This window comes from Aquarana catesbeiana, linkage group LG07, assembly GCF_042186555.1.
Source record: "Aquarana catesbeiana isolate 2022-GZ linkage group LG07, ASM4218655v1, whole genome shotgun sequence".
NCBI lineage: Eukaryota > Metazoa > Chordata > Amphibia > Anura > Ranidae > Aquarana > Aquarana catesbeiana.
The window spans coordinates 27,817,214-27,835,222 of record NC_133330.1 but is presented as its reverse complement, the minus strand read 5'-3'; the positions used below and the strand labels follow the sequence as shown (position 1 = coordinate 27,835,222).

Sequence of the window (18,009 nt, the reverse complement as noted above, 5' to 3'; positions counted from 1 at the left end):
AAATATTACCAGACAACCAATTGGACTGCTGACAGGGGGGGGGGGGGTTTGCAAATGAGCCAAGGAAAAAAAAAAAAAATATTGTCAAATGATCAGCCACAATGCAAAAATACCCAAACCTAATTTCTAGTTATAACTGTATTAAGACCAAAACAAAATAAATGTAATACATTGCAGCTCACCAATCAATATTAGCTGCATTAGTTTTCAGGCTTCCCCCCCCCATTTTCACCTGGTGATCTGGTCAGTAACAAACCTCCTGTATTAGAACGCCCCCCCCCCCCCACTCTGGATGAAGGACCAACGAGTAACTACACTCAGGCCCCTTTCACACTGGGGCGGTGGGGGCGTCGGCAGTACAACAGCGCTATTTTTAGCGCTGCTGTACCGTCATTCTTGCAGCGGTATTCGGCCGCTAGCGGTTCGGTTTTAACCCCCGCTGGCGGACGAAAAAGGGTTAAATCCACTCGTACAGCGCGGCTATAGCCGCGGTATTACCGCGGTATAGCCGCGCTGTCCCATTGATTTCAATGGGCAGGAGCGGCGAATACACCGCTCCTTCCCCGCTCCAAAGAAGCGGCTCGCAGGACTTTTTTTACCGTCCTGCGAGCGCACCGCTTCAGTGTGAAAGCCCTCGGGCTTTCACAGTGAACAAACAGCGGAGGCTGTTTAGGGGCGGTTTGCAGGCGGTATTTTTAGCGCAATACCGCCTGAAAACGGCTCCAGTGTGAAAGGGGCCTTAGGATAGGATGAAGGAGCAACAGAGACACTTTGGACAGCAGAATTTTCAGTCTGAGTTGTGGAACTACAAGTCTCACGAGACCAGTGTTAATTTAGTCGACTAAAACATTGTAGTCGACTAAAATACAGCTAAAACAATTGAGATGACCAAAATACGACTAAAACTAAAAGCCATTTTAGTCAAAAAAAAAAAAAAAAAAAAAACTAAAAATGAGACTAAAACTAAAATGCCATTTTAGTTAAAAGACTGACTAAAACTAAATTGCAATTACTGAAATGTACTGGAGATTTAGTAGACTAAGTCCTCATGCACATGGACGTTTTTACAGCCGCGTATTTGAGCGTTTTTTACAGCTTAAAAACGCCTGTCTATGTTAGTCTATGGATTCATGCCCACCTAGACATTTTTGAGCTGTAAAAAAAACCCAGGACCAGTGCGTTCCGAGGCGCGGCGCTAGAGCTGTAAAAACGCGAAACGCAGAAAAACGCGCAAAAACGCTAATGCAAAACGCGGTAAAAACGCGTTTTTAACTTCGGTTTTTCCAGGCGTCAAACCTAGCTTTACAGCTCGTTTTTTAAAACGTCCATGTGCATGAGGACTAAATACGACTAAAACAATTGCAGACGACTAAAACTAAATTGCCATTTTAGTCCTAATACTAAAATTAACACTGCACGAGACATTGCAGGCCACTGACAGTTACAAGCAGGGATGCACCAATACCATTTTTTTTGTTTAAACAAGCACACATACTTATTTTAAGTACTCGCAGATACCAATTCCCGATACCTGCTGCAACGGTTTTGTTTGTACTTCAGCTGTCAGCAATGGTAAAAAGCATTGAAAAGTGATTTACAAATGAAAAATTACGTTTTTTTTTTTTGTTTTTTTTTTTTTTTTTCAATGTTGCGCTTTTTTCAATGGGAAACGTGTAAATATATGCTAAAAGGTGTAATAACGGAAAAGGAAAACAAACCAAAAAAAAAAAAAAAAAAAGTTTTAATAATTTATAAAATATTTGTTTACCAAAAAAAAAAATAAAAAAACGCAGGGGTGATCAAATACCACCAAAATAAAGCTCTATTTGTGGGAACAAAATAATAAAAATGTAGTTTGGGTACAGTGTTACATTACCGCGCAATTGTCATTCAAAATAGGACAGCGCTGAAAGCTGAAAATTGGCCTGGGCAGGGAGAGGGGAAAGTGTTGAAGTGTTATGGATGTGGCACCCCACTCCTTAACCAATAATTCTCTGCTTTTATTATTTTTACATTTCAGCTGTCAGTGAGGGAATACTGCTGACAGATGAAAGAACCAAGCCTGAAATGATTGGTTTCAGGTATTGGCGCATTTGTACAAGTACCGATACCAAGGCAAATGCTTAGCATTGGCACTGATACCAGTATTGGTGCAACCCTAGTTACAAGCATGACTCCCAAAGGCAAGCATGAGGGGACTTGTAGCTTTACAACAGCTGGAGGGGCACAGGTTGGGCACCCATGATCTAGAACATAAGTTCCACTGTAACAAAATATTTGCTTTTTGGTTTAATACCACTTTAAGCATAACTCAGCCGTTGTGCTAAATTATTCTTGCAATTAACTTGTCCCACCTGTTTCTTCCAACACCTTCAAGCAACATACTTTAGTGTCAATTTATGCAATATTGCTGAAACATCTTCATAAATTTTAGAAAAAGATATGGCCAACAAAAAGGCAATCAAGCATGTTCTAATTACACAGCCATGTGGAAACTGCAGTAAGCCATGGCAACCAAATTCCAGTCTCTGAAATCATACTGGGCAAGGTGAATTCCAGTTACCATGAGTAAATGCATTTAATGGGTCATGACAACAGACATACCATTTACTGCTCTATTAAGGCCCCTTTCACACTGAGGCGCTTTGCAGGCGGGCAGGTATTGCGCTAAAAATACCGCCTGCAAACCGCCCCTAAACAGCCTCCGCTGTTTGTTCAGTGTGAAAGCCCGAGGGCTTTCACACTGAAGCGGTGCGCTGGCAGGATGGGACAGCGCGGCAATACCGCGGCAATACCGCAGCTATAGCCGCGCTGTACGAGGGATTTTAACCCTTTTTCGGCCGCCAGCGGGGGTTAAAACCGCACCGCTAGCGGCCGAATACCGCTACAAGAACGACGGTACAGCAGCGCTGTTGTACCGCCGACGCCCCCACCGCCCCAGTGTGAAAGGGGCCTTACTGTTCACAGAAAAAGGATAGATGCTACACAGTCTATAGCGAGCACAGGCCGATTCTCTTGTGCTAAGACCTCAATGACAAACATATCTTCGTACCCCATCCTTCCCCACATCCGGATGTACACATTACTGCCAAGGCCTGGCAGCAAGAAAAAAGAAAATACAATTATAGTCCATAAATGGACAAACGTCCTAACATGTTGTGTAACTGGTTCAAATTTCCAGTCATCTAAAAATCCTCAATTTACAGCAATTACAGCTTTGCAGACCTTTGGCCTACTAGTTCTCAAATTTTGAAGATACTTAGGGGAAGTTTCAACCCACATCCTCCAACGATTCCCAGAAGTGAGAATGGCTCATGGAGCATTTTCCACCGGGTATACGGGGAAGATCGTCCCTCAGGAGAAGGAAGATTAGGATTCCTGGCTGAAGAATCAATGACAATACCACCAAAATAATTTTGCATGCTTGGAAGTATGCATTAGGAAAGCCATCCTTTGCCAACTCCTGAATGCTGCCAAATCTTTTGCCACCCTGAAAAGACCCCCTTCTTCTTTCTCCTCTCCTTGTGGTCAGATTGAGTAGATATCAGGCAAACAGAGGACTTTATTCTCGATTCCCCAAAACAGACACGACACATACTGAAAATGGATTTACTGAATCAATTATGCGTTGCATAGTAGCCCATTATGTGTCACTTACTTGACACTGGAACCTGCGATGTCACCGCTGTCCCCTCTTCCACAAAGCGTCCATCTTCCTTCCGGGTATCGCAGCTCCGGCGCTGTGATTGGCCAGAGCCGCGATGCGCGCGGGAGCCGCCACTAATGGCACGATTGCCGTTAGAAATGGCGTGCTTAGTATATCGTACAAAAAATACAGCTTTCAAAGCTACCATACGATAATCAGATACACAGCTGTCGACCGAAATTAACCAAACGAACATAAAAACAAAAAACTCTCGTACGATACCAAATTGTACGATTGTTTTTTTTAACCAGCACAGTTTTCGTCCGAAAATACAATACAAAATACATTTTATCACTTCCGAATTTTTATTGCGTCATACAAGAATTTTCATACTTTAGTAACCTGTTCGTTTTCAATATGGAGACTGGCGTGCAAAAAAACAACAAACGATCGGTCGTCTGAATATCTTATTGTGTGCACTAGGCTTAAGGACCATTGTGTTTTAAATTGCAGATTCAACAGACTGATGTGTTTTTTTAGAATACTGCTTTAGACCCCTTTCCACACTGCGGCCGCAGCCGCGTTAGCGCTAAAGTGCCACTTTACCACTGGTTAAGCAGCACTTTTCTGTCACTCGTGGAGTGCTCTTAACCCCCCCAAAAAAGGGGTTAAAAACTCCAGTTTTGCTGCGTTTTCAAGGCACTTTGAAAGAGCTGCCCATTCATTCCAATGGGTAGGGGCGTTTTGGGAGCACTGTATACAGCGCTCCCAAGCCGCCCCAAAGATGCTGCTTGCAGGACTTTTCATAATGTCCCGCAAGCACACCTCCTGAGTATGAAAAGACACACTGGAATGAATGGGAGAAGGTTTTCAGGCGCATAGCAGAGGCTATTTCCAAAGCTAAAGCACCTGAAAACCGCCCCAGTGTGAAAGGGGTCTAAGGCTCGGTTCATATGTGCAGAGCGGCTCGCAGCAACGGGGTCCGGTGTGTTCCTGTTCTCAGTTTCAGGAGTGAATTGGGTCTGAATTTTCACCTGAACTCAGAAGTGGAAATGGAAACAAAAGACGCACAGGACCCTTCTGCTGTGCGCTCCGCGGCCGCCCTGGAGATGTGTGAACTGGCTCCATCGAGAGACTGTCACACTCTCCTGTCATGTGAACTGGATGCGGAGAAACCCACATCCAAATTGGCAAGAAATGTGAACCCAGCCTTAGGGCATTTTTACACCTGAAGAACTTTTTTAATTGCCATTACTTTGAACAGAAAAGGTTTTAGCTGATCATACATGTAAAACTGCTGGTTTAGGCTTAATGTACACAGGACGTTTTAAAACCTTTCCTGAATGGTTTAACTTGACAGATAGTAACAGACGTTTAAAAACGTCAGTTTTGCCGCATTTACATGCCGCATCTGCGTTTAGAAGCGTTCTTTTTTCAGATAGTCAAAAATGGATCTCCATTAAAGACGCCTGTAAACGAAACACGGCTAACCGCGAGTTATTGCGTTTACAAGCGGTTATAGGCATTTGGTGTTTCAAATGCCTCTGAACATCCGTCCTGAACGCATTTTTTTGCTTTACAAAAAATCTCTCTAAGCTCAACTGCCAAGAAATGACTATAAATGACTATAAATGACTCAGTGAACATGTACTGATAAGATAAGAGGAGAGTTCAGAGGCAGCAAAAAAAAGCAAAAAAAAAAAGCGCAGAACTGATCCTAAACATCCATTCATCAGCTGCAGTGTACATGAGGCCTTACACATATGCAACAAAAATCCTCCTAAGGAGAAAAAAAAAAAAAACAGATAGAAAAAAAAAAAAAAATTTTAAACACACTTACCTGGTCAAGGTTTTTAAAGATTAGAATATCTTTGCAGGATTCCTGTAGCCTACATCTCTGCTCGTCTGTTTTCGGGTGAACTACCTAGAAGAAGAGATGCATAATTAGCAGGTGTAAAATGAATGAAAAATTCAGGAATTTAAAAGCCATATCTGTACCAAGGGTGTAAGACGAAGCCCATAGGCAGAGGTTTGGTTATTGTAGGATTTTTTGTGCAGCCTGACAAACCATATAAATGATCCTCTAGGAATACAGCTATAACCTTGTCTCCAGGGCTCTCATCCATTCCCACCCCATCTGGTCACCCACAACACTCCAATAAACACTATATGGCCAAAGCTTGTGGATCTCTATCCACTGAACCTACAGGAACTTGTGCTACTGGAATGTGATGTCCCTACAAGAGTTAATATTAATATTCCATCCCCGGAAAAGCATTCCACAAGATTCTGGAGGATGTGGTATTCAGCTGAAACATTTTTGAGGTCAGGTACCAACGTTGGCCTAAAAAGACCTGGCTCACAATTGGCATTTGAACTCATCCTAAAAAGGTGCTCAACAGTACTGAGATCAGGGGGCTCTGTGCACATTGCTTGAGTTCCTCCAACACCATACTGGGCAAACCATGCGGTTCATTTACTAAAACTGGAGCGTGCAAAATCTGGTGCAGCTGAGCATGTTAGCCAATCAGTTTCTAACTTCAGCTTGTTCAATTCTGCTTTGACAAAAAAAAAAAAAAACCTGGAAGCTGATTGGTTATGATGCAGAGCTGCACCAGATTTTTCACTCCCCAGTTTTAGTAAATCTCCCCCACTGTCTTTGTGGAACTGGGTTTGCGCACAGAAGTTCAGTCATGGAACACAGAAGGGCCTTCACCCAAAATGTTGCTATACATTTGGAAGCACACACCTGTCTAAAATGTCTTTGTATGATTTAGGCTCCATTCACACATGAGCGTTTTGCAGCTTGAAGCTACAAAACTCTGGAGGGGAAAAAAATCAATTATTCTCTATGGAGATGGAGATCTCCACTACAAAATACCTGAAGCCCTACGCCTGAAGCTCAAACAAGTTCTGGACCCTTTTTGTCACATGAATCGGGCATTTTTCTGCTTTTTACATTGGTGAGCTTTTGCCCTGCACAAAATCGCGGTAAAAACGTGCGATTTTCTGCCTGAAAACACCAAGCTCAGGTGTGAATGGGGCCTTAGTGTTAAAGAGGAAGTAAACCCTGATGGGTTTTACGTCCTCCTTATTTCCCTGCAAAGGTAAAGCATAATGGGCTACTTGTATGCATCGCATAGTAGCCCATTATGTGTCACTTACCTGAAACCGAAGCCTGCGATGTCACCGCTGACCCCGCTAGCAGCGAGCGTCCATCTTCGCCCCTCTTCCTTCCAGGGCCGCAAACTCCGGCTCTGTGACTGGCCGGAGTCGTGTGACGTCACTCCCGTGCATGGGAGCCGCCAGTCACGGCATGACCCCCCCCCTTTAGAAACGGCACAATCTGCCCTTACTAAAGTACACATGCGCCATAGACATGAGCGCACAGTTTTATTGTAAATATCTCCTAAACCGTGGAGGTTTAGGAGGTATTTCCAGCACCTACAGGTAAAGCCTTAATATATAGGCTTACCTGTAGGTAATAGTGGTTGAACAGGGTTTACAACCACTTTAACAGAACCTTTCACTGGAAACATCTGACCTCAATCTGTAGAGGATTTCACATTATTTAGGCCACACAATACATCTTCATATTGCAGGATTGGCAAATGCCAGACACATATCAAAGCTCCCCGATATCAGACAAGACAGACAAGCACTTCTTTGTGTGAAGTGTGACTATGAGCAGCCAGGAATGATTCTGCATTATTAAGGTGGGAGGGAGACAATCTCTGCAGAAGGACAATCGCTCTATTGCAATGCAAAAGGCTACACGGCTGTAATTATAAAAAGGTGCAAGGTACAGAGGGGGTGGAGGAGAGCGCAGGGTTCAAAGCACATTTCATAAAATAGAAAAAAAATAGCTGTGCTAACAAAACATAAATGAGTGATGAGCCAGTCCTAAAATAAATGCACAAAAAAAAAAAAAAACACCACACATAAATAACGTGTGACAAAAAATGCAGTGAGTGTCAAAAGTGTTAATGAAAATCCCAGAAAGTGAAATACAAAATCCCAATATTGAGCGTAAAATAAAATACATACATTTCATAAAAGTGCAGCAAACGTCCTTCAGAACACACAATTGCTTATGTGAACAGAATCTTTTTAAGATACACCTATCTAAATGCTGAAGATCACGTCTAAGGCAGCCCATACATTGGGTCGAATTTTGAAAGAATTTTCTTTTGAAAACCTTATCTAAGAATTTTCGTTCGTATTTCGCAACATTAGTGGGCTGCAGCAACAGACGATTTTTGTGCAGCCATCGAATTTGAGTAATCGGACATGTTGGGAATTTTTTTTAAAAACAAGCGATTTTTTAAATCAATGATGGGAGATTTGTGCGAGAAATGTAATCGAAAAAGAAATGCGCATGTGCAAGAAAAGAAAATTCCCGAAAAGAAAAAAAAAAAAAAAAAAAAAAAAAAAAAAGAAAGAAGATTCCCAGCCACAAAAATTCTTTTCTATAACAGGAGGTGAAATTGAAGGCTTAGTCAAATTTTGAAATCAATGGTGGCGCCATCGGATCACACAACGCACAAATTTTCTGATTTTCAAAAGAAAATTCATTCAAAATTCGACTGTGTATGGCCAGCCTAAGGCTTCATGTACACGGGACGTTTCTCAACCTCTTCTGAATGCTGGATCATCACAGCTACTAATCCACGTTTAAAAACGTGCGTTTAGCAGCGTTCACAAGCCTCGATTGCGTTCAGGAGCATTTACTAAAGATAATCTCAGGGGACCCTCCCAAAATGATTAGAAAGCACTAAAAACATTTAACTATTTCAGTCATTCTGTGAGAGAACAGTGTGAGTAGCAGCTGAGAAAGCAGTGTGCTTGTAGCTAGCTGTTATTTTTTGGTTGGTTTATTAATATGGATCCCATGATGAGGATGTGCGAGCAAAAGCTCAAGATGTGCGAGCAAAAGCTCAAGATGTGCGAGCAAAAGCTCAAGATGTGCGAGCAAAAGCTCAAGATGTGCGAGCAAAAGCTCAAGATGTGCGAGCAAAAGCTCAAGATGTGCGAGCAAAAGCTCCTGATGTGCGAGCAAAAGCTCCTGATGTTGCTTTTGCTGAGGCTCCAAAGACGTAGAAAATTGCATAAGAGGACCAGAGTTCGTCAATACTGGACACATCCATTGATGGCTCAACGCATATCCACAGGATACTTTTCTAATATGTGTGTTCAGCTGCGTAATTACACAGAGAATGTGTATTGTACAGCATAATTGGCTGAGGAGGGGAATATCACATGGTATATCAAGCTTGCATACAGTGATAATTGTGTTTTTAGCATTTTCTAGGCTCAAAAGTAAGAAAATGTTTCTCTTTAAAAACGCTACTAGACGAAAACGCGCCTAAAACGCGGGTAGCCGCGTTTGAAATGCCTCTAAACTAACTCAGCTTCTGAACATTTTTTTTTGGTTTCCAAAAAAAGGCTCTAAACACAACTGCCTAGAAACAACTATAAACGACCCTGTGTACATGTACTGATATACACTGGCCAACACTTAGATATGACACAAACCTAAGGGCGCACAGCATCTTAACTACTTGCCTACTGGGTACTTTTACCCCCTTCCTGCTCACGCCAATTTTCAAGCTTTCAGAGCGGTCGCACTTTGACAATTTCGTGGTCATGCAACAATGTACCCAAACAAAATTTTTTTATAATCTTCTATAGAAAGATAGAGCTTTCTTTTGGTGGTATTTAATCAACACTGGGTTTTCTTTTTTTGCAAAAAATAAACAAAATTCCCCAAAATTTTGAGAATAAAAAAAAGTTAGTTTGTTATAAAAGTTTGTAAATAAGTAATGTTTCTCCTTCACTGATGTGCGCTGATGAGTTTGCACTAGAGCTGCACGATTCTGGATAAAATGAGAATCACGATTTTTTTGCTTAGGATACAAAAACACGATTCTTGGCGTAACATTTTTCACATTATACAAAAAAATTGGGCTAACTTCACAGTTTTTTTTTTTCTAATTTATTGAAGTGTATTTTTTTCCCTATAAAATTGCTGCGCGAATACGGTGTGACATAAAATATTGAAACAATCGCCATTTTATTTTCTAGGGTCTCTGTTAAAAATACATGTTTAGGGGTTACAAGTAATTTTCCAGCAAAAAAAAAAAAGATGATTTTAACTTGTAAGTGTACGAAAAAGGCTTAGTCTTTAAGTGGTTAAACTGACCTCATTTGCAGACCGAAGTTCATTCTATTGATCTCTAAAATAAGTGAATTATACAATTAAGGGAGGTTGAATCGAGACTTAAACGATTAATCGTGCAGCTCTAGGCAGCACTGATGGCACTAATGGGCACTGCTGGGGCTGCACTGATCATCAGGGCACCGATTATCTGTGCAGATCTCTCGTGAGGAAATGCCGCTGATTGGCTCAATGTGAGAAAGGGAATGCCGATAATCAGCATATTCTTGTTATGTGATCAGCTGTGATTGGACACAACTGATTAAATCGGCTCTTTACTGAGATCGGTGATGCGCCATGTAGCAGGGACACAGCGCACCACCGATCGACACACAAGCGTGGTGAGAGTGGGACATCATCATATAACGTCGTCCCAGAACGAGAGACAATACAGCAGGCAGGAGGTGGTTAAAGTGGAACTAAACTCTCAAAATCAACATTACCTATTTTTAATCTTTGTGATACTAGCCTTAGTAAATAGATATAAAAAGGTACATTTACTGTTTTTAAATTTGTTTTAGTTTGTTTTTTTAATACATTTCCCCAGTTGCTTCCTGGTGTCTGGCCTAGGCCAAAGTCATTTCATACATCCCAGGCGTCTTTATGGTCATTTTCTCTTTTTTAATCTGGAGGAGGGACTCTCTCAGCTAAGCACTCCCTCCTGTTTGCACATCTGAGCTAAGGGCATACAGATTTCATGAAATAAATGCTACATAAATCATCTGCCCTTACTCAAGATGGCAGGTAGAAAATGCTAGGATGTTTTTCAAAGTGATCTTAACAAAATAAAGCATGGAGACACAGATCGATAGACAAATTTGATTTGAATTAAAAAGAAATTAAAAATTGGTGCTTTCCATTTGCGGTGCTCAAACACAACCAAGTTCTGCTTTAAAATGTTAAAAAACAATCAGATAAAATGTTTTATGATCAAAGTATGGAAAAATGGGAACATTTAAAAGGGACAATATTTCAAAACCTGGGACTCCATGAAAATTTTACAGCTCAGCTATACATTCAAATATAGTGTGTGTACACAAAGAGCAATATTCTTCTACACTGGCCACTGTACAGATGTGAAGTATTGGAGAAGATCACCTTTAAAAAAATAAATAAAAAAAATGCACATTTTTTGCAGGTTAAAAATGTGCATTTACATTTTTTTTTTTCTTAAGGAGCCTGGAAAACATTGCACCCACGATCAGCAGATTGCAGGTGCAATGTCAGGCTCCTGCAGACTGTCAGTGTAGATGTCTGCCCACACTTTCGATACAGGCAGGCTGTTCCTTCAGTCTAGGGGTCGACCGATAGTTTTTTCAGGGCCAATGCCGATTTTTCGTCCGCCTTTCAGGTCGATAGCCGATATCAGGTGCTGATATTCTGTACGCTTAAAGTTTTGAAAGCTGCTGTGGGTGAGTGGCTGGCACCCTGCTGTGGGTGGATGGCGGCTGGCTGGCACCCTGCTGTGGGTGGATGGCATGTCCTCTCTAGTCCAAGTGCTCCCTGGTGTGCCTTGTCTGAGGCGAGGGAGACGGCAGCCTTTGCCCTATCCGGGTAGAAAAAGGGGGAAGCACTTGAATTGTCACATCCGTAAATTCAGGTAGAAGTGGGGAGGGTACTACTAGAGTAACCAAAAGTCGGATTTTGAAGGCAAGGAAACAATGGGGAGATGACCAAGATAAATATTCATCACATTTATTGAAAAAAGTACAATATACACACAATGTTCAAAAAAGATAAAAAGCACATAATGCATGCATATGATAAAGTTTGTACAGTGAGCCCTTGTGTGTCTACGCGTTTCGCCGTTAGGCTTCTTCAGGACACGACCAAGGTTCACAGACGTAACAAAAAAAAAAACACGACAAGAAAACGAATCTCACTATCTGAAATGAGATGTACTGTCATTAAAATCATAGCTATTGCACAAACATAGACCTGAGTTCTGGTTTCTCTACCCGGGCCGATGACATAGTGGGCCCCCAAAATATGGACACAGCGGCAAGGGGAGACCAAAATCTGTAATATTGGTAAGTTTGGGACCGATACCGATTCTTTAAAAAAAAAAAAAAAAAAAAAGAAGGAGTGATTATCGCCCCCCCCCCCCACCCCCCCCCCCCCCCCCCGCCCCCACCGATAATAGACTGCACCAATAATCAGTCGACCCCTACTTCAGTCCAGGAAGAATCAATGAACTACCAGGATGTTGACCAGCACCCTTGCAGTCCATTGAAAACTACAAGCCATCAGCCACAAAGGCTGCCGGTACTTGTAGTCTGTTCATACACAGAACTCTAAATGAATAATGTGGCCGTGTGGGTGGAGCTCTGCACAGCCATACCGTTTTTAAACTGACAGCAGGTGTGGGGAGAAGATCCCCAGTCCCCTGTCAGAGAGGGGAGGGGCAGAGATGCAGGAGCGGGAACATGTTATATGTTCCACCCTAAAAAACGAGTGGAGGATGTAACAGTTTCCTAAAGGTGATCTTATCCTTTAAAACACATAAGTAGTGAAGTTTGGTCTGGAATGGAGCAAAATGTTTTTTTTTTTAAATTTTACTGCCTTTGGGTTTGCAGCATTTGACTCTGGGGCACACTAAAGTAATATTAAACAGCAATTATATAAAATTCTATCTTTAGTAGTTATTTTAATAGCCACCAGCCACACCCATGCTTTGGCCACACCAATTCTCAGTCTCTTTGGAGCACACTCATTTTTTTGCTAGACTATCATAAGCTTTGTCCTGGCTGTTCTAGGACAAGGAAAAAAGAAAATAGAAAACAAAACCTACATAAAACATTCATTGTTTTTAGGTGTGAACAAAGTGTGAAAAAGCTGTAGGCTTATGCTACATTATGAATAGATGTTCATTTACCCGAGGTTCTGTGTCGTCATCCTCCTCATCAGGATTAAAGGCTTCGGCACACACTAATAAAAAGAAAAAACATAAAGCGCCTTTAATATCCAGCATTACCTTAAAACACGTGAACATCCTAAAGGCATTCAAAATATTTATCCATTTCATCCGGAATATTACTCTAGTTTAGGTTCAAAGCGTTTTACTGAAAGTTCTAAAGAACGATAGGACAAGCAGTGAGCAGTGTTCAATACTCCATGCTCACAAAATGACCAAAACAAGGAAAAAAAAAAAACATTAAAAAAAAAAAAAGCATAGAACAAAAGGAAAACCCAACATATTGTGTCTAGACCATGCTTAATGCATATATAGAGAATGAAATGTAAATTTTAAAAAGGCAACTTCACTTTTGTTGAGGAAAACCTTCCCCTATGGGTGATCCATGTACATTTCAGGGATTTTTTTAACCAAGTTTGTTGCAGATTGCGACCTTTTGTTATTCTGAAGAAATAGCTGTTTGTTGGTCTGTGTCCATGTGTAGAGTTAACCTGTATGGGAGTAATTTTATAATTATCAATCATCTGCTGCACCTGCAGGGCTCCAATGAGGAAAGAGGCAGGGTCAGCATCACGTTAGATGCGATATCCTTTTCAGAGCGTCTCACTAAAAAGGGACTTTTGCTGCAAAGGTTGCCCAAAATCTGACTTTTATCTTAGTGCAGACTTCTAGGAAAATCAGAGAGCCCATCACACAAGAAGGAAATGGCATACGGGGGAGGGGTGTAGTCTGTACGCCATCTGTGTACAGAACGCACCCAGGTTGCCATATTGCATTTTACAGAAAATTACACCTCTGCAGATTGAAAAGAAAAGGTAATTTTTAACATTTAATAACCGTACGACTTGTGCCACAACTATATATGCAATACTGCCCTGCCCCCCCCCCCCAACAAAAAAGGGGAGTTACCCTTTACAAGAGTTGTAAAGGCAGAAGGTTTATCCTAATGCATCCTATGCATTAAAATAAAAATCCTTGTGTGCAGCAGCCTCCCCAGCACCCCTAATACTTACCTGAGCCCCATCTTTAGAGAGCAATGTCCACGAGTCCCTCAGCTGTCCGAGAACCTGCCTCCTGATTGGCTGAAACACAGCACCGGTGCTATTGGCTCCTGCAGGTGTCAAAGTCAGTTAGCCAATCAGGAGAGGGAGGGGGCGGGGCCAAACGGCAGCTCAGTGTCTGAATGGACACAGAGCTGCAGCAAAGATGGGCCCAAGAAAAGGAGGATCCGGGCTGCTCTGTGAAAAACCTCTGCACAGAGCAGGCAAGTATAACTTTTTTTTTTTTTTTTTTTTTTTAAACTAGACTTTACACTCACTTTAAATTTTATGCCATTTAAAGTCCAAGTGTGTGAGTGTTTGGGCCCTTCGCCACAATGCTTCAGAATGTGAGCAGGTCTTTGCAGTCAACCTGTACAATCCTGGTCCTGCGTTGTATTACGACATTAGACTGCTGCAACTTGTCTGGAGCAAAGTGAAGGGACATCAGGGAACCGGTCACACTAAAGGGGGGAAGTAACAGGACACCTATCTGTACTTATTCTTCCTGCCCTCCACCCCTATCCAGTGGATGGTTTAACCCATGCAAGTGCAGGGAGAACCCTACTGCATGGCTAAATTTAAAAGCCAGACTGGTAGAGGGACACTCCTGCGCTATCACTGGAAGTGGGAAAAAATGTGTAGGACAACTGCTGCAAACACTGATGGGTGAATCCGTGACCAATAAGTGTATAATAAAGTGATGCTGCGTGGTTTAAACTGAAGGGTAACAGCACAGCAACACTTATATATACACATAAATTTAAAAGCCGCTTGAGTTTGGCTTTTCGCAAAATAAAAAATTTAAAATTATGCAGCTCTTCGCTTGGTTTAAACAAAGTTGCATTTCTGAGTCCCCAAAGTAACAGTAATAGTATTGTTACCAGCTGAGCTTGCTAATAGATGATGTGCTGATCGTCATGTCCTGTAGACAGCCGAGCTGTTTACCACAAATATTGGTTACAGGGCTGGGACAAAACCCACCAACACTGCTGTGACATTCACTGGAGATCAAACAGCGTTGTCACCCTGGTAAAGGAAGCGGAAAATAAACAAACATACTAGCAAGATCAACAGGTAACAAATTGTTACAGGTTGACTCAACCAAAAACTGCAGTGTTAAGTCACTAAACCGACATAAAAACTATTAATGGTGTATTACTTGTTCTTACTCGCTATGAAATCTGCAAAAAACCTGGTTGATCCTCCAGCTCTCCATCTCCTCCTTCTGTCCATGTCCCCAATAAAGCTAGGAAATTTGCAGAGCAGTGGTGGCAGCTCTGCACATGCTCAGTTTTCAGCGAGTTTCTATGCTGAGCATTTCCTCCCCATCACATCTGAGCAGCCCATGTGACTATAGTCTCACACATGTGGGGCGTATACACATTGGGAAATGACAGCCCACGCCCTCCCTCCTCCATGACCACTAATCAGCTAAACACAATGGAGGGTGGAATATATTACATGTAGAGTGATGGAGGCTTCACCTCCCTCTTATTCTAAGACACAGGCTGTAGGGGTGCGACAGCCTGTGACTGGCAGAAATCCGCTCACATCATGTTATTGCTAAAAAAAAAAAAAAAAAATTGTAAAGATTTAATTTCAAATATATATTTGTATGCCAATTTAAAACTGTTGCTCCTCCTGCTTATGTTTCCCTGCAGACAGGCTGGGAAAGAGCTGGGTCATGTGACAGCTCTATATCCATTAGGTAAAAAAGGTACTTTGATGTTTTTTCTTTATTAAAATAAATTAAATTACAGTGCCATCATCTATATACAGAAATAGAATGTTCCATGTAAACTAAACAGTGTGTGTTTAGTATCACTTTAAAGGATCACTAAAGATTATAAAAAAAAAAAAATTAACATGTCATACTTACCTCCACTGTGCAGCTCGTTTTGCACAGTGGCCCGGAACCTCCTCTTCTGGGTTCCCCCGGCAGCTGTCTCGGCTCCACCCCGCAAGGACTCAACACCTTCATGAGAGCTCCCTCGCATGTAGTTGAGTGCTTGCGGGCGCGCTTCCGTGATACAGCCGGCGGCCAAAGCTGCTCACTGTATCACTCGACCCCGGCGCGCCGCGTCATTGGATGTGATTGACAGCAGCGCGAGCCAATGGCTGCGCTGCTTTCAATCCATCCACTGTAACCAATCAACAGCCAGGCTGAGCGGCGAAGAGGATGTCGGGGGCGAGCACGGGACTTTCGAGGGGTCATGTAAGTAAAACAGGGGGGCCGGTATTGTCAGATGTTTTCACACCTTAATGCATAGAATGCATTAAGGTGAAAAAACTTTTACCTTTACAACCCCTTTAATGCTAGATACAGACTGCCCATAGTTCCAAATTAAAAGGCCAAGTTCGCCTTTTAAAGCATGTTACATCTGTATTTAGGGTATAACATGGTGCAAATATCACCTCGGCCAGTGACAGCATTTACACAACCATCCAGCTCTGCAATGGAATGCCTGCATGGTGCAGAGAGCTGGAAGAAGTGTTTGCAGTAGCCCATCATTGCACATGGAATCCATTGATCAAGTGTGCATTGCAGGCTCCTTTTTGCACTTTTCTTCTGCAAAAATAGGTGCATTTATTTTTTTATTTGAACTTGGCCTTTCATTTCTTAATTTACAGCATCACTTTAAGTCTGGGCATTGCTGGCAGGATAAAAGCAAACCACTCTCATTTTGAGCAATGCTTGTGATAAATCTTCTAGGGGTGACAGCGAGGACCTCAAGCTGTTAGAAATGCTTGTTATCTCACTGAAGATCTTCCAACTTGCTGGAAAACATCCCTGCGAGCGGGCCCAGCTTTTGCAATTCTTTATAGAAAAGTCAAGGAGGAAAGAATGGCTGCCATCTCCGTCAGGCTAAGAAAAAAAAAAATCTGAGCAAGTCCTTGCTCAGGCAGATTTATCCCCATTAGTTTTCTGAAAGATCTGCTTATTGATAATAAAGAACTGGCAAATCTCATCTGTCACTAGTAAACGTTCTAACGGCTTCCTTTTTAAAGCGCAGAGATTTTATACTAGATTACACAATATCTGAGCGGGAGAGCAGGGGGATTCTCCTCCGAGCTGCAATATGGATTTCATGGAGGTGAGAAAAGTTGGTCAACAAATAGGGTTATTGTCGGGCTATTTACTTTCAAGCAGCAAGATAAGATTTGTAGACTGACAGCCCACCTGGGACCAGATGTCAGACTCAAATTTTTTTTTTCCCCGTTTAATCCAGTGGGCTGAAAAAAAAAAAAAAAAAAAAAAACACTGAAGAGCTCGGGAGGAGATCCTGTGCCAACAATCCAAGGTTAGTACAGCGATCTCCCCCACTGTTCTATTGTGTGAGGACAGGGGGACTAACTGGACCCCCCCCCCCCACCGGCTTGTTTCAAATTGCAACTATATTATTTGGTCATTGATAGCAGCCAGCATCCCCGGCCAGTTTATTAACTCTTAGGAGCCGTCAGAGGACTGTCATTCGCATCAGAATGGGATCGTCGTGGCTCAGGTTATCGAGTTTGCCCTTTAACCACTTCTGGACCAAGCCTATTTTTGACAGTTGTTTAGGAGTTAAAAATCAGTATTTTTTTGCTAGAAAATTACTTAGAAACCCCAAACATATATTTTTAGCAAAGACTCTGGAGAATTGGCGGTCAATGCAATATTTAATGTCACGCGGTATTTGCGTAGCGGTCTTTCAAATGCAATGTTTTTGGAAAAAAATACACGTCGCTGAGTTTTAAAAAAAAAAATTAAAAAAAACAGTAAAGTTAGCCCAATTATTTTGCATATTGTGAAAGATGATGTTACGCAGAGTAAATACCTAACATGTCACGGTTTAAAATTACGCACACTTGTGGAATGGCGACAAACTACATTACTTAAAAAATCTCCATAGGCGACGCTTAAAATATATAATTTTTTTTTTTTTTTTTTTTTTTTTTTTTAACAGTTACCAGTTTAGAGCTACAGAGGTCTTTTGCTAGAACTATTGCTCTCGGTTTGAAGATCGTGGGGATACCTCACGTGTGTAATCTGAACACCATTTGCACGCGCGACTTGCATATGCGTTTTTTTCTTTGAGGCACTTTAAAATGTTTTGATTATTTGTTTTATTTTTTTTACACTGTCTTTACCTCAAAATCCCTCCTTTGCACTTAAAAGTATTCAAAACACCAAAATCGGCTTTCTGGAACA

General features: G+C 41.8%; 2 protein-coding genes across 2 annotated transcripts in view; both read right to left on the bottom strand.

Moving 5' to 3' along the window:
• NCKIPSD (NCK interacting protein with SH3 domain) overlaps nucleotides 1-18,009 on the bottom strand; it is a gene marked incomplete in the record, with an annotated part of 558,334 nt that overhangs the window by 172,266 nt on the left and 368,059 nt on the right.
• LOC141102404 (cAMP-dependent protein kinase type II-alpha regulatory subunit-like) overlaps nucleotides 1-18,009 on the bottom strand; it is a 49,698-nt gene that overhangs the window by 2,568 nt on the left and 29,121 nt on the right. The window contains exons 3-4 of the mRNA XM_073591363.1: nucleotides 12,739-12,791; nucleotides 5,487-5,570 (exon numbers count right to left, since the gene is read on the bottom strand). Of these exons, the coding sequence (XP_073447464.1) occupies nucleotides 5,487-5,570; nucleotides 12,739-12,791 (137 nt within the window). The remainder of the gene's footprint in view (nucleotides 1-5,486; nucleotides 5,571-12,738; nucleotides 12,792-18,009) is intronic.